This window comes from Notothenia coriiceps, unplaced genomic scaffold (assembly GCF_000735185.1).
Source record: "Notothenia coriiceps isolate Sejong01 unplaced genomic scaffold, NC01 NC01_scaffold00026424, whole genome shotgun sequence".
In the NCBI taxonomy this organism is placed as follows: Eukaryota; Metazoa; Chordata; class Actinopteri; order Perciformes; family Nototheniidae; genus Notothenia; species Notothenia coriiceps.
Window position 1 is genome coordinate 2,619,096 of NW_011359125.1, and position 14,711 is coordinate 2,633,806.

Sequence of the window (14,711 nt, forward strand, 5' to 3'; positions counted from 1 at the left end):
GTGTGCCTTGGCAGTCTTTAACATCACCAGAGTGACACCTGAACAGAATCATTCTCCACTTTGGTTGCCCCATTACTTCCTGTGCTGGTGGAAAAATCCAGTCTAACTATCATCTAATGATTTAAAAAAGCTCCAAAGTAGTCGTGATATAAAACATATTCATCTATAAAAAAGCTGAGATGTTGTGCTTGTATTTGTAGGAATGTATGATTATGTCTGTCTCTCTGTCTGTCTCTCTGTCTGTCTCTCTACCTCCTGTCTCTCTACAACCTGTCTCTCTGCCTCCTGTCTCTCTGTCCCTGTCTCTCTGTCTGTCTCTCTGTCTGTCTCTCTACCTCCTGTCTCTCTACAACCTGTCTCTCTGCCTCCTGTCTCTCTGACTCCTGTCTCTCTGTCTGTCTCTCTGTCTGTCTCTCTGTCTGCCTGTCTCTCTGACTCCTGTCTCTCTACAACCTGTCTCTCTGCCTCCTGTCTCTCTGACTCCTGTCTCTCTACAACCTGTCTCTCTGCCTCCTGTCTATCTAAACCTGTCTCTCTGCCTCCTGTCTCTCTGCCTCCTGTCTCTCTACACCTGTCTCTCTGACTCCTGTCTCTCTGCCTCCTGTCTCTCTACACCTGTCTCTCTACAACCTGTCTCTCTGCCTCCTGTCTCTCTACAACCTGTCTCTCTGCCTCCTGTCTCTCTACAACCTGTCTCTCTGACTCCTGTCTCTCTACAACCTGTCTCTCTACAACCTGTCTCTCTGCCTCCTGTCTCTCTGCCTCCTGTCTCTCTGCCTCCTGTCTCTTTGCCTCCTGTCTCTCTGTCTGTCTCTCTGTCTGTCTCTCTACCTCCTGTCTCTCTACAACCTGTCTCTCTGCCTCCTGTCTCTCTGCTCCTGTCTCTCTACACCTGTCTCTCTGCCTCCTGTCTCTATACAACCTGTCTCTCTGCCTCCTGTCTCTATACAACCTGTCTCTCTGCCTCCTGTCTCTCTGACTCCTGTCTCTCTGCCTCCTGTCTCTCTACAACCTGTCTCTCTGCCTCCTGTCTCTCTGCCTCCTGTCTCTCTGCCTCCTGTCTCTCTGCCTCCTGTCTGTCTCTTTAGGTTAAATGATGAAAAGCTTTTCAACATGGAGGTTATTTTTAGACTGCAGAGCCAGACAGACAGAAACCCCCTGTTTAACTATTTTTTAATTCATTTATCATTATCTTTACCACAGTTTGATTTATTCATGCATCTGCATTTATACACTTGCTTTGAAACCATAATTGATATGCTTATGTGAGATTACATTTGAGTTATCTCTGCATTGTTCGACTCCACGTTGAGGAAGGGTCTTTAGACATTGATATGTCAGCTTGGAAACGGTGGTGGTGGTTTGAGAAAGATGTGGAAGGTGTAGACAATCTCAGAACACGATGTCCCCCCACTCCTCACCCACTACCAGAGACCCCCCCTTTACCTCAAGTGCCCCAACACACACACACACACACCCCCACACACACACACACACACACACACACACACACACTGAGAAGCCCCACCCCTCTCCCCTTGCCAGCTGAATTAATTTGATACTATTTTTGAAAGTCAGTGTTTCTAAGGGAAACCTAATGACGCAATGACGTCAATGCAGGTCAATAGCACACTCCTGGTGAAGAGGACAAGGGAGAAGAGACAGACAGGGATGGAGAGAGAGGTGGTCGCAGGTCTCTTCTCTGCCCTGTGTTGTGACATGAATGATTTTCTCCTCATGGTTATTTATTCTTCTTTCTTTTCGTAATTTAATTCAAATTACCTTCTCTTCTGTAATGTGCTTTTGTCTTGCCACTAATAGCGCGGACTCTCAGTCGCGCTTCTGCTGTCCCATTCATGCTTTGCTTTCCGTCTCTGTCTGGAACACACACACGCACACACGCGCGCACACACACAGGCACGCAGAGTCTATGCAGTGAGGTGAATCGTGTTTTTTTGGCGGGCTCTTTCTATCAGCTGGCTCACATTTGTTACTCTCTTCTCCAAACTCTCCCTCTCTCATAACTCTCCCTCTCTCCTAACTCTCCCTCCCCTCCCCCCTCCACTCCAAAACCCTTCACCCCTACCAACATCACCACCACCACCCTGCACACCTCTCTTATAAGCTCCTTGAATCCTGAATGGCAGCTCCAAATATTTGAGTCTGCGACAGAGCATGGAGACGACGCACATCGGACGGATCTGCTTCCTCCATCCTGACGCAGGAGCAGAGACCGTTTTCTGCTTTAAACCCTTTAGATGTGTCTTAGACTGAATAAAACTCCGAGTTTAAACAGCTGAAGCAACGAGGTAAGTGCTTTCTCTTGCAGATTGAACCAGAACGAGGTGTGAGGGAAGTTTACAGGGAGAACATGCTCAGATATTTGGGGTGATTACCGGTTGAGCTGAGGACGAGCATAGCACAGCACTCTCACGAGCAGGGATAACGCCATCCAAAGTGAGGTTTCCCTCCGTTTTTAACATATTGTTGGCACAGTTATCTAAACTATGCAAGGGTACAGGGGGCGCTTGCTTGTGTGGGTTGTTATGAACACTTGTTGTTAAGTCGTGGATTCATTCGTAAAAGAACATTCAACTAAAGCTCCTAATTGACTGTTTCATTTTTGCGGCACATAAGACATTCAAGGCGACTTTATTGAGGTTCCTCGCAGGACATCTCATCTCCGGGTCACACCAAGAGAGTAGCACAGTATTGTAAACGGGATGTTTATTTGTTGGTTTTCTGTGTGAATGCATGTTGACAACGGAGGGGATTTTGCAGACACATTGAAGACAGCGGGCTGCGGTATTGCGTGGGAGTATTCACGTGTTGGGGATCCTCTGCTTTAGGCTGCCTAGTAACAACTCAAAGAGAGACAGAGAAGGGGAAACTTTTGGGAAATATTCCTAATATCTGTTAGATTTGACAATTTGGCAACACTGGTTTATTTTAGGTCGTGCAAATAAACCACTTGTAAGTATTTAGATAAAGAGAGGGAGAGAAAGAGACAATCGATACTTTTTTATTTGTAGTAGACGAAGCTCAACTTATAGGTAAGTTTATTTTAGTTTTACACTTGTCAGACAACTTTTGTCAGTGCGCACATGTTGCAGCAAACTCGGAAAAACATGATGTCTTTTTATTTTACATTGCAGCATTTGCTAATCCTGCATGTTCTCTAACGCTGAACATGAATTAAAGAAGTTACATTTAGACTGACTGAGCGAGTTGTGAACATGTCACTGCTGCATTGTGTAGTAGAAGAGAGGCTGGACACGACTGAGCTTTTCAACACCGTGGACAGCACCGTTAGCTTTTCAGTGCAGATTGTAGGAGCAAACACATATCCCCACTGGAGTTCAAGTTGATTTTGTGGCAATGAAAGGTGCTTTTGTGCTCCAAGAGACATGCATCTAAATCAATTTTACCTTTGACAAAGTTGCAAAATAGGTGTTTCCCAGTTGCACTCTGATATATCCTGAAAAAGAATGTCTGAACAATATAAACCACCCTATAGTGTAGGAAGTCTTACTCTTTATGGGGTGTAGATGTCTATGTTAAGCTTTCTTTTACTGTGTCAGGTGATGTTTCATTGTTGATTTAAAGAGGAGAAAGTTGTATTAAAATAGATGTGACACTGAAAGCTGAGTCGTGTTCCGTCCCTTATCGCTGTGAGATGAACAAAGGCTTCACAAAGACAGAAAAGTCTGCAGCGGATTGCAACTTGCAAGAGTCAGTAGAACATCGTTTTTAAGGGTGTAGTGTGCTGGTGTTGAATAAGGTGGATCTCTGGTGGAGTTTGTCGACACACCGCGGTGATCTTGGCTCACTGCACCGAGGGACCTCGGCTGCAACTACCATTGATACCGCTCCCTCTTTGATTAAATGATTGTGGACCACAGGGAATTGTATGTGTGTGTATGTCGTGTGTGTAGGATACTGGGGCTGCTGTGTATTGGGTAGATAGGAGACTCTACTATTGACTCGTGCTTGGGCTGAATATTATGAATAAAAAATGAGCCAGACATCAGATGCCAGAAATATCCAAATAACAACAATATATATTTTTTGTTTTTATTCATGTGATAATGCAGGGTTTCTTCGTGTAGAGGAGAGGGCTAAACCCGCGGTGTGTGTCTGTCCCTATACATGCACTCGCCAGCAGTCACGGACATACAGTTGGCCTACAGGCAGGGATAAAAATAGCACAAACCGATGCGACGGGCGCAGCCCTTTTCCCTTCTCAGAGCCGACTTTTAGGTAGCTGCCACTCATTGGAGACTCTAGATATCCACCCCATCCCATCCCGTTAAGTCTCACGAGTGCAGATGGACGGCGTGGGGTGTGTGGAGAGGGTCTTACAGTAAATGTGTTACATTAGTGAGAGACGGAGTATAGTGTGGAGGGAGGTTTGTTTGTGCGCCGGTGCATGGATAAGTGTGCTTCTCCCCGTGGGTCTATTCCGTGGGTGCGCGGGGTCTGGTGCGTGGGCACGGACACTGAATAAAGGAGATGGAGGCTCGCTGTTTTCCTTCGGTTTCAGTGATTTGCCCGCCAAATGCACTGGGATAAAAATGATCCAAGACCAAAACAGCACCAACGCTTGGTGGGGGATATTTAGAGACAAGGGAGGGAGAGAGAGAGAGAGGGAGGAGGGGAGGGGGGGCTGGATGGAAACCCAGATGCTCCAGCAATAGAGGAGGGTTTTCATGAGATAACCTTCTCCTAAACTGCTGTTTCCACGTATCCAAACCACATTATCCACCTGTAATATTTTTCTATTTTGTCACTCTTTTTTTCCACGGCAGAGCAGCAGCGTCTTTAATCAGACTATACGGGCTGTAAAGTGAGAGAATCTAAACGTGACGTCAATGCCTAGTGACTGACGCAGCCCTTCAACGAAGAAAAAAAAAACTGGCTTTTTTATTTATTATTTTTTTCTTCTTCTCGTCAGCAAAGCTTAATTACTAAATGTTACAGTGCTTCGTCGAAAATAAATAATAAATTCCACAGGCAGCGTCGCGTAATCTGCGTACATCAGAATATGGAGCTATTTGTGCGTTCATGAGTTTGAGCTGCTGAAGTGACACTGGGACGAGAAGCTGCTGAAGAGGGCGACAAGACATCAGATATTGTATTGCATGATATTGGCAGCGACGACGACTTGCAGATTGTATTTGTGGGGGGTGAAAGTGTGTTTTAGGGATGCGAGTGAGCTGCTGGTGCTGGTGGAAGCACATTGGGTTCCAGAAAGAAAAAAAATCACTGCAATGATGCAACGTAGGGGAATTGGGGCTCTTGTGCAGAGTTGGAGATGCAAACAATAATTTCCATTACATGCACTTCACGTTCCTAAGCGATACCTTTTGTGAGTGTGTTTTTTTGTTTTTTTCTCTCCTTCGTATGTGAGACCTAAAAATAGCATCATAGTTTTGATCGTGCGCCAGAAATAGACAGACGGGTATCACTTGTATTAAAAGGGAGGCGATCCTGAGCAAACTTGGACGTGCCACTGTAAGCCTACATAAAAACAAATGGAGGACTTAATCTGTTGCATTTCTTCCAGACTCCTGTTGATGCTTTTCACTAAAATGTCTCTCTGTGTTTCTCTTTCTCACAGATTAGATTAAGGACGAGCCTGCACCACGGTGAGTGAGACACATGTTTCATTCTGTGTACTTTTGTGTATTTAGTGCATGCTCCGGAGTGCCTGTGCTGTTTCCTTTCTCACAATGTCTCTCCTCTTCTTCTATCCCATGCACGCAAACACACTTGATGGATTTAATTGGCATGCTTTACGAGCCACTGTTAGAGCAGAAGCATAGAGCAACCCTTTCCTGCAGAGTAGGAATCACCCTTTTTGGTAAATAAGCAAGTGCAAAAACCCCCTTTGTCTGTTGGCGCTGTTGAGTCTCTATCACATATTTATGTTTTCCCTCCCATCTTAACCGCGCGAGAGCGAGGGGAACCCTTCTCTGATGAGCGCTTGAGGACGCCTTTCCTTTCAGAATGCTTGTTTTTTAAGAGGAGTCACACTGACAGGGAAACATCGGTGGAGGAGAAAGAGAGGAGGTGAAGGATCTGTTGCTGCAGCGGAGATACCGCATGGGGAAACCCGGGAGCTGTCGAGCAGCAATGGAGATGAAACCACACCAAGTGGCGGTAGTGGGCTGTTGCTGGTGGTGTTTGTCTATGTGTGTGTTTTCTATGCATGTGTGTGTGTTGTGCCTGGCAGCCAGTAGCTTTATTTACTGGAGGAGAAATCCTGAAGCAACCTGCCTCTTTTACACTGCCTGCGCTAACTGAGGGAAGACATTGGGCTTGAAAAGATGATATATAACATAGATTTTCCCGCCTGTGTATTTTTGAACTGCTTCAGACAGAGAGACGGACCGACCTGGATCAGCTCTTCTTTCATCAGTACTGTCATTTTCTCCCAACTCGTTACCAATCCAGCCTCTTGAAGTGGAGCAACTCGCGTTCAAATGAACAGAAGATCTGTAGTGCCAAAGTTGGCATTGCGCGTACGAAGTAATTGAGAAAGTAGCCAAATAGTTGAGATATGATGTGTTTGAGTTCAGCAGGACGCTACTAACTACTATTATGTGTCTCGAGACAATAACTTTGCCTCCTAGCGACGAGGAAAGCGCGCGTAAAAGGCGAAGGGAGCTATTAGCGATGAAGTTTGAAGGAATCACCCTTTCAATAAGGTATCAGTGTTTATTTAGCGATCCGGACCAGGCTGCACGAAACCGAGTTCATCCCCAACCCAATTCTGTGCACTAATTTGGACAATTTCCCGCAAGTTACAGTGCCACATAGAAAAATCCCAAATCGACCACCTGTCATGCAAAATCCCGATTCTAGTTACATTCCTCCACCTCCCCTAAAAGAAACACCAACAAAAACACCAACTCTGTAATTCGTCGTCGGTCAAAACGCGCAAATACCGACTCGAGGAGCCAGATCTTGCTCAATAATTCAACAGCGAGCGTGTAATTTCGGTGGAAACAACACGGATTCCCGAGTCGTGACTGCTAAAGTGAGTAATGTGCGCGTTGGCTGCGTCAGGAGAGGCAGTCACTGTGCAGTGCAGACGGTGGGGGAGAATCGTGACTGACTGGGTTGCGAATGAAAAGACCACCCAATACAAAAAATACCCACACCAGGAGAGATTAAAAAAACATTTCCCCTAACCCCCCCTCCCTTTTCCTCAATCCCAAATATCTCCTTTCTCCCCAAACGCTTGTTTTTAGTGTGAGCCCTGCTGCTTGATGCTGGCCGCCAATTTGAATGCAGGCGAGTTTCATCAGTGATAGTGGGGCGGTGTGGATGGGTGGAGAGAGAGGAAGAAGAGGAGGGAGGGAGAAGAAGAGGGGCTTATGTTTGGGATTGGATCTAAATATGGGGGGAGTGAAGAGAGGGGCCCGGATCCAGATCGTGACCCGGCCTCCCCATCGGTACAGTGGAGGGGAACGTTTTTATAATGATAAGATATTACAAACTAATGGAAGTGTTGCAGGGAATAAAACAACAGGTAAGTTACTCTATTTGATAACTGAGCAAAACCATCATATTAAACATTGTGTGAGAATGAGTGCTTTTACGGTCGTGCTTAACTCTTTAACTCCTGACGTGATGCTCAGCTTTATGTTGTTGTTTTGTTAAGTTGTTTATTGTTGCTGTATATGCTTTAAGATGTTGAACGGTTATCGCAGTTGTGATATAGGTAAGATTATCCTTGGTTTCAACCTTTGAATCTTTGCAAATGACTGAAGCATCGCGGTGTACTGAACTTGCAGTTCGGAAACCCCCCGCGTGTTTTTCGCAGTGGTTCCCTCCGGTGAACTCTATAGGTGACCACGAGTCGCCTCAGATGCTTCTTGCTGATGTTTTGATGCGACGTGGAGAGCTTTTCACACTTCGTCGACATGTAACTGTTATTTCTTCTAATTATGTATTTGATTGCTGTCTTTGCATTACCCATCATTTGCGAAATGGGAACGAGAGGGAGTTTTATTTTCTTATCAGGGGGAAAATGGATCATTCTTTTTTGTAAAATCTCGTTTATTATTACACATCGAGATTATTAATCATGACATAACACATTTAATACAACGTTTAGTTTCGTGGACACCCTATCAAAACCAAAACATGCATTCACCAATTATCCGCATTAAATGATCATATCCATAATACACTGGTATAGATCACAATTTGGTTAACCCTGTCGACTTCATTTTTTTTCAAAAAGGGGGGTCCCTATATAAGCGACACACCGATTGGTTGATGACGAGGTTTGGTTTCTCCAATGAGATCCCTCCCTGCTCTCTATTTATTGCCAGCAGTTTGCAGCCTTGCTCTCTCCTCACCCAGAGCTTTGGAGCAGAGAGTCAGCGCGGCACGGAGACACACACCGCGGACCAGGGACTATAACACACACTCAGAGAGAAAGAAAGACAGGGTGCACACTGACAACAAAACGCATCGATGCACAGCTCCCGATCATCACACGGGATTTGCACATCCGAGCGTTTGGATAAAAAAAATTACAGGGGGAGGAAAATATGAGGGAAGGAGGCATGGGGAGAGAAGGGAGATAGAGATTCAAACTGGAGAAGGAGTGGGAATCAAAGCGTAAGGACCTTGGACAGCTCTCAGTTGCAGCCTTGGCATCCGGAGACCCCCTTTTTCTCTCTTTCTCTCATCCTTTATATCCCCTCCGTGTGTGTGTGTGTGTGTGTGTGTGTGTTGGTGTGTGTTAGTGTGTGTGTGTGTTGGAGGGACACACTCTGCTCGGGTTGCCGATGGCTGGAGATACAATCAACCGAGCCAGGATGGGAGATACATCCACGGAAGCGAAAGCAGAGCTTCTCCCCGGGAGTCGCGGAGTCTCCGTTGGACGGCAGCAGCAGATAATGTCCTTCACGAATCTTTTTGCGGTCTGGGCTTGCTGTTCATAACTATTAATCTGGGAAGCCCTTACCCCAAAAAGCATTTGCGGAGGGCGCATTCACCGCGCCGAGACATCGACATCGGGAACACGGCTCCACTCGTGGAATTTTACAATCTTTCTTTTTTTAAGAGCTGCTTTCCCTTTTTTCTACCCGATTTTTCTTTTTGCTTTACTATTGTCCTTATTTGCTCTTGTATTTCTCGTCATTGCCATAGCAGTGGCGCTTTTGTCATGGGTGATTTTCAGCCCAATACGTTTGGCTTTTTTTTTTTTCGAGTCAACAGTTTTCTTCTTTGTTAGAAATTGTGGCGAAGCTCTGCAGCCACGTCGCACCCACGTTTAATCAAACACTTGCGTGCATCCTCCCTCACCAAAAATAATAATGTCAAAAACAACCTAAAACTTTGAGCCATGCAAGATTAAGTCTCTTCATCCAAACCCAACCCCCTCCCCCTGTCCCACAATGAACAGGTGACAATGGCCCCCAGCAGAGCAGAGTGTACACATGGGGAGACCCCTTCAATGAACAAGTTGCACGTGGGAAAAACAGTGGTAGATATTGTGTGTGTTTGGGTATCTGTGTCTTTTGGAGGGTGGGGTTCCACTTTCCTTGGACGTCATCCTACCCCCAGCCCACCCTTAAAATAATAATGTTGCAAACACACACACACACACACACACACACACACACACACACACACACACACACACACACACACACACCACACTCACACACACACACACACCTGTAAGCAAGTGCACATGCAAGGGATTCCCCAACAAGGACATCCTAACTTAGGGAGAAGCCCAGTTTGGCAGATGGAGAGAAATAAGGAACATCTGCAATCCCCCCCCTCTTTCTTTCCTTTAACACACACAAACACACACACGCACACACACCACACACACACACACAAGTGTCCCCATCCCAGTTTATGAATGGGTAACCACTATAAGCATCCCCTCGCCCACCACTTTTCCCGGCGATCTGCCTCCACAAATGTCCCACAGAGACCCGGACGCTCGTCCTGTCAGTCTGACCCAGTAGATTAAAAATAACGACTCTTAATGCAGTCATCAGCTTTACGACTCCACCAATACACTCACATGTTCTTCAGCACATCCAAACTCCCGGCCCCCTATCTGTCTATGTGTGCATTATGAGTGGTGTGAGCACACAAAGTGATCAAACCAAGTAAGATAAAAGCCAGAAATTATCATTCTTTATGTGAGAAGACAGAGTAAAAACAATAAAACAAGGTGCAATCCAGTGTAGCCTCGAGAAGAAAAGCAGGTGCAACTTTATGTCCAGTTTTGAATCTGCTGTCCCATCACCGTTAAAGGGCCCGTCCGGGTGTATAATCATGAATCATTCCTAAATATGTGTGCATTATAAGGCCGGATAGCAGTCTGAAGTTGGAGGAAGTGTAGACGTACTCATAAGACATTATGAAAAATAAGGCCCATTTGACGCAGAGAGACCTGCGAGTTACAGACCTGGAGCTTGGCAAGAAAATGTTTTGTCAGGGTAGAAAAGTGCACGTGACGTCAGAGAGCAGATAGTGACGTAAATGAAATTAAAATGATACTGTTCGGATGGGCTGGTCTCTACGTCATGGCGACGACGTCAAGTAACCAGAATAAGAAGCTATGTCTTCAAGTTTAACATGATGTCGTTAAGCGAGCAGATTGAACACACCTCGCTCAAAATAATCCTAGCAGGGGTCTCTAAAATGTCCATATGGGACCCAACCCATGAGCAAAGCACAGATGAGATAATGTGCAGAATATGAACACCACCTACATGCAGGTTGCCTACATGTAAGACACGTGTCGTAACAAAACTCAAAGCATGGAAACAGATGACGTGGTTCTCTATAAAAGGAAACAGCGTGACCTGTGGAGTCCCCCTTCCTCTCTGTGTGTGTGTGTTTTACATAATGACACAGGTGACAGTTTTGTGCAGAATACTGGTGTGTGTGTGTGTGTTACTGAAGGTGAACCATACATCTCTTAAGGGTGACGTAATTGCTGCCTTTTCCTGAATGGCTTTGTAAGAACCTGGTGACACTTTTCTGACTTCTTCTATGTTTTTGGCTGTGTGGTGGAGTCTGATATCCATATCAAATATATGTTAAAGTCCCCCCACCTCTATCTAAACCCCCATCTACGTCACATCTCCGTCCTAAATGTGTAGGCCTGCACGCTTGGCCGTAGATGAACTTTACGGTTAAACCTCACCGTGCTTGTCTTGTGTTTCTGTGTTGCAGAAGAAATCAATGACAGTAAAAACAAAAGCAGTGATGGAGACGAGGTGCCGAGTGGACCCTGCTGTGCGCCGGGGGAAGGGAGACCCGCGTTTTGGATGTATTCACAGAGAGAGAAAGACAGAGAAACTACGAGAGACCGACCCTCCTCCTCCTCCTCCTCCTCCCCTCTTCCTCACCCTGAGAAAGGTAATGCACGGCCTGAGATGTGTGAGAGGATGGGTCTGACGTCAAACCCAAATCACCCTTTAAATTGCATTTTGCGTGAGGCTGCTCGGAGCTGGAGAGCAGGAGTTGTGTCTCTGCGCACACTTCTGCTGCTGAATATTCTCTCTCTTCTTTCTTCTTCTTATTTCCAGTCATTGTGAAACCTTTGCATTATAATTACTAATAAGTGTTTTATGTGCAAATAGTCAAACGTGCATTATGATGGTTTGAGACGAGTGTATATTGTCAAAAACAATGCGTAAAAGTAGTAGCGTTTCAATTGTAAAAGCCTTGTATAATATATCTATAGGAGGGTCTTGGATTGTGTATTACTAATTAAAAATTCTTCTCAGTATTTCACGTGTATAATATTTCCTAGTCAGGATTTCAATATTTGTTCTGATATATGAGACCTCGGTGACATTTCCTGCGTTTTGTCATCCGGGATTTTGCATCATGTGTCCCTGTGGTTCAATGTAAAAAAAAAAAAATCTTTCACGGATCATATAACATATTTAAATGTTATTATATGTATTGATAATGTGGAGGAAACTTGTACACTTGCCAATCAATCGAATATTGGTCCACTGTGATTTAACTTGTGTTGTGTTGGATCACCGAAGTGTTTAGTGTCAGTCAGTGTTGGATGTAGAACTACGTGATGTGCATCGATATCAACGGAATATTAATGATGAATGATATTTGATGAGATATAAGCGTGCATGTAGGCTATGACTGACTGTAATATGGACTGTGGCTGCTTGTTTTTGGCGCCATGAGCTTTAAAGTCTTATCCCAAATTCTTGCTATGCCCCCCCTTCAGTGTAAGCCATCATATCGTCGACAGCTCAGGAAACACCTCGACGTAACCTCACATGTATTTGCATTTAAAATAAACCATGTGAGCAGAGGGGACACACGCTGTGACCCTATAGTGCAGCAGGACAAACATGCATTTATACAAAACATTTTACACACCTCTTTCTACACAATATGTTTTGTAATGGACTAATTATAATTTCCCACATATCTAAGACTGTTATAGAAAATGTACTGGCATGTAAGAAAATGTCGATGCTTAAACATTATGTTGGCTGCGGTCAATGGGCTCGTCCTGACCTGCTATCTTTGGACACTTTGAGACATTTCATGGCAGCTATTTTGCTTATGTTACATTTGAAAGTGCATTCAAATGCGCCTATACACCCAAGGTTATAATTAAGAAGTGGTTATAACAGTAGATTGGACACAAAATAGATGCAATACATTTTTAGATAGGTGTGTGTGTCTGCATGAAAATACAAATCTCACAGAAAAATATTATTTGTGGATGTTTTGGCATATTTAACGTAGCATAGCATTACATAATATAGATTTGCAATATGAATACATACACTGCTGTAAGTATACAATTGCATTTCTGTAAGTTTTGGTAGTTTCTGTGTGTTCAGTAAATTATGTAAGCATGGGTAAATCATTTTAGGGTTAGGATAGTCAGTTACCATTAGAAATATTTTCTCACGTACCTCTACTGCAGATATTTAGTTTTTATTTGTCCATATTTTTAGAAGTTCGTATCCGACCCAAAACAAAGGAGGTGAATGGAGTTTTTTTTTCTTGTGCTCGCAGCATTGAAAAGTACAAATTACAGCGTCCTCACTTATCAGGATAATTCACTTAACGCACTCAACAGTTGTTTCCGACGCCATATCTTCAGTAGAAAGTTGTTCCGATGAAAACTGTTGACAGCTTGAGCTCTGTGTATCATCCAGTGTGTTCAACATGGTCCCTGGCTTTAGGAGATATGCTGCTGCTACATTTCCAAATGCAATTGTACAATTCTGTAAGCATGGGTAGTGCAGAAAAAAAAAGGGCAGAAATCTCAGAAGGATCCCAAAATCTGGAACATTTCACCTAAAATAGCTGCATGGCTTTTTACCATTTAAGAACATATTTTAGTCTTTTGGAATTTCGGTGAATTCATCCTATACCGGACTAAAACAATTGGCAGATGTGACTCCATGCAGTAATCATTGTATGCACCAATCCTCCAAATAGGAGAAATTGATTTATTGTAAAATGTATATTTTTTGTGGAGTGTTCAGAATTTCTTTTAACACCATTTCTCTTTGTAAAATCACCTGACGTTAGTGTTCTAAATGACGTGCTCCTAGTTTAGCATTTTATAATCCTTTGGTGAGCGTTAACACACACTGACTTGTATCACTTGCACGTCCGTACATGTGATGGTCAAAGGGTGAACCATCAAATAGTGGGAATTGTTTCGTGTGTGTTTTCTAACCCTCAATTCAAATGACTGATGTTATAGTACTGTATCATAATTTAACAGTCATCAAATCATCTCATGTGAAAAGAAATATGCTTAGTTTGTACATTTTAAACACAAAAACAGAGTCAAAATACAGAAACACTTTTGGAGAATACACCCATAATCTAGACATCCGTTCCCATAAGGATTTATGATGCCGGATTATTTACGTGCTCAACAGCTCCTAATTTGCTTTGTGAGAAATCCCTAAAATCACATCTCTGACAGGACTTTTTAATAACCTTTAAACCAAAAGAAGAAGTATCATTAAGTAAACTTTACATTACAGATTAAACAGAGGATTTCTACGACCCCACCTGTGTTTGATAAATCACGACGTGTTTCTAAATTGTCGCTGATCATTAGGTTTTCTTGTTTAGTGCGAGTCATGCAAAGCTATATTTGGGAGATGACGTCGAGGTTTAAACTGAGACCAAGGGGCTTCTAAGACGTGAGTAAGGGACATCTGGCTTCTAATCAATTACACATGTTATTTACTGCGATATAAATTATACTTCATATTTATTAATGCAGGCATGTTTGATAATCATCACATGGAGAGCAGCTTTTTTGCTGAGAAATATCAGAGAATGTTACGTTAGTGTGAAGACCCCATGTGGGCCTGGCCGAAATTCATGTGAATGACTTTTGCCTTAACACATATGACCAAAACACCATTTCAAGTTTAAGCAAACACCAATGATAATATTTGAACAGTTTACCTCATTTACTTGCTTAAAAATAAGTGTGATTCATGTCTTGGAAAAGAATTACCCTCTCATGAAAATGTTTATGATGTTGTTTGATTTCGGTTTTTTGCTGTTTTGTTTTGTGTGTTATTCCAAAGTATTGTTACACTGAAAAAACTGAGACGTTGACTTAAATCAAATGTATTATGTCATTATTCACATAACTGTATTAGGTGAAAGCAATTATGTTAAGATAAATACAT

General features: G+C 43.6%; 1 protein-coding gene across 1 annotated transcript; it reads left to right on the forward strand.

Moving 5' to 3' along the window:
• Positions 1-7,263: 7,263 nt before the first annotated feature.
• LOC104957152 (uncharacterized) lies at positions 7,264-11,591 on the forward strand. The gene is made up of 2 exons (XM_010784765.1): positions 7,264-7,537; positions 11,227-11,591. The coding sequence occupies exons 1-2, from the start codon at positions 7,294-7,296 to the stop codon at positions 11,589-11,591; spliced, it is 609 nt and encodes a 202-aa protein (XP_010783067.1). The 5' UTR covers positions 7,264-7,293.
• Positions 11,592-14,711: the final 3,120 nt, after the last annotated feature.

Coding starts and splice junctions, on each gene's coding strand:
- LOC104957152 (XM_010784765.1), top strand. CDS start 7,294: ATGCAGGCGAGTTTCATCAGTGATAGTGGGGCGGTGTGGATGGGTGGA. Junction 7,538..11,226: donor TGCAGGGAATAAAACAACAG/GTAAGTTACTCT, acceptor TCTGTGTTGCAG/AAGAAATCAATGACAGTAAA.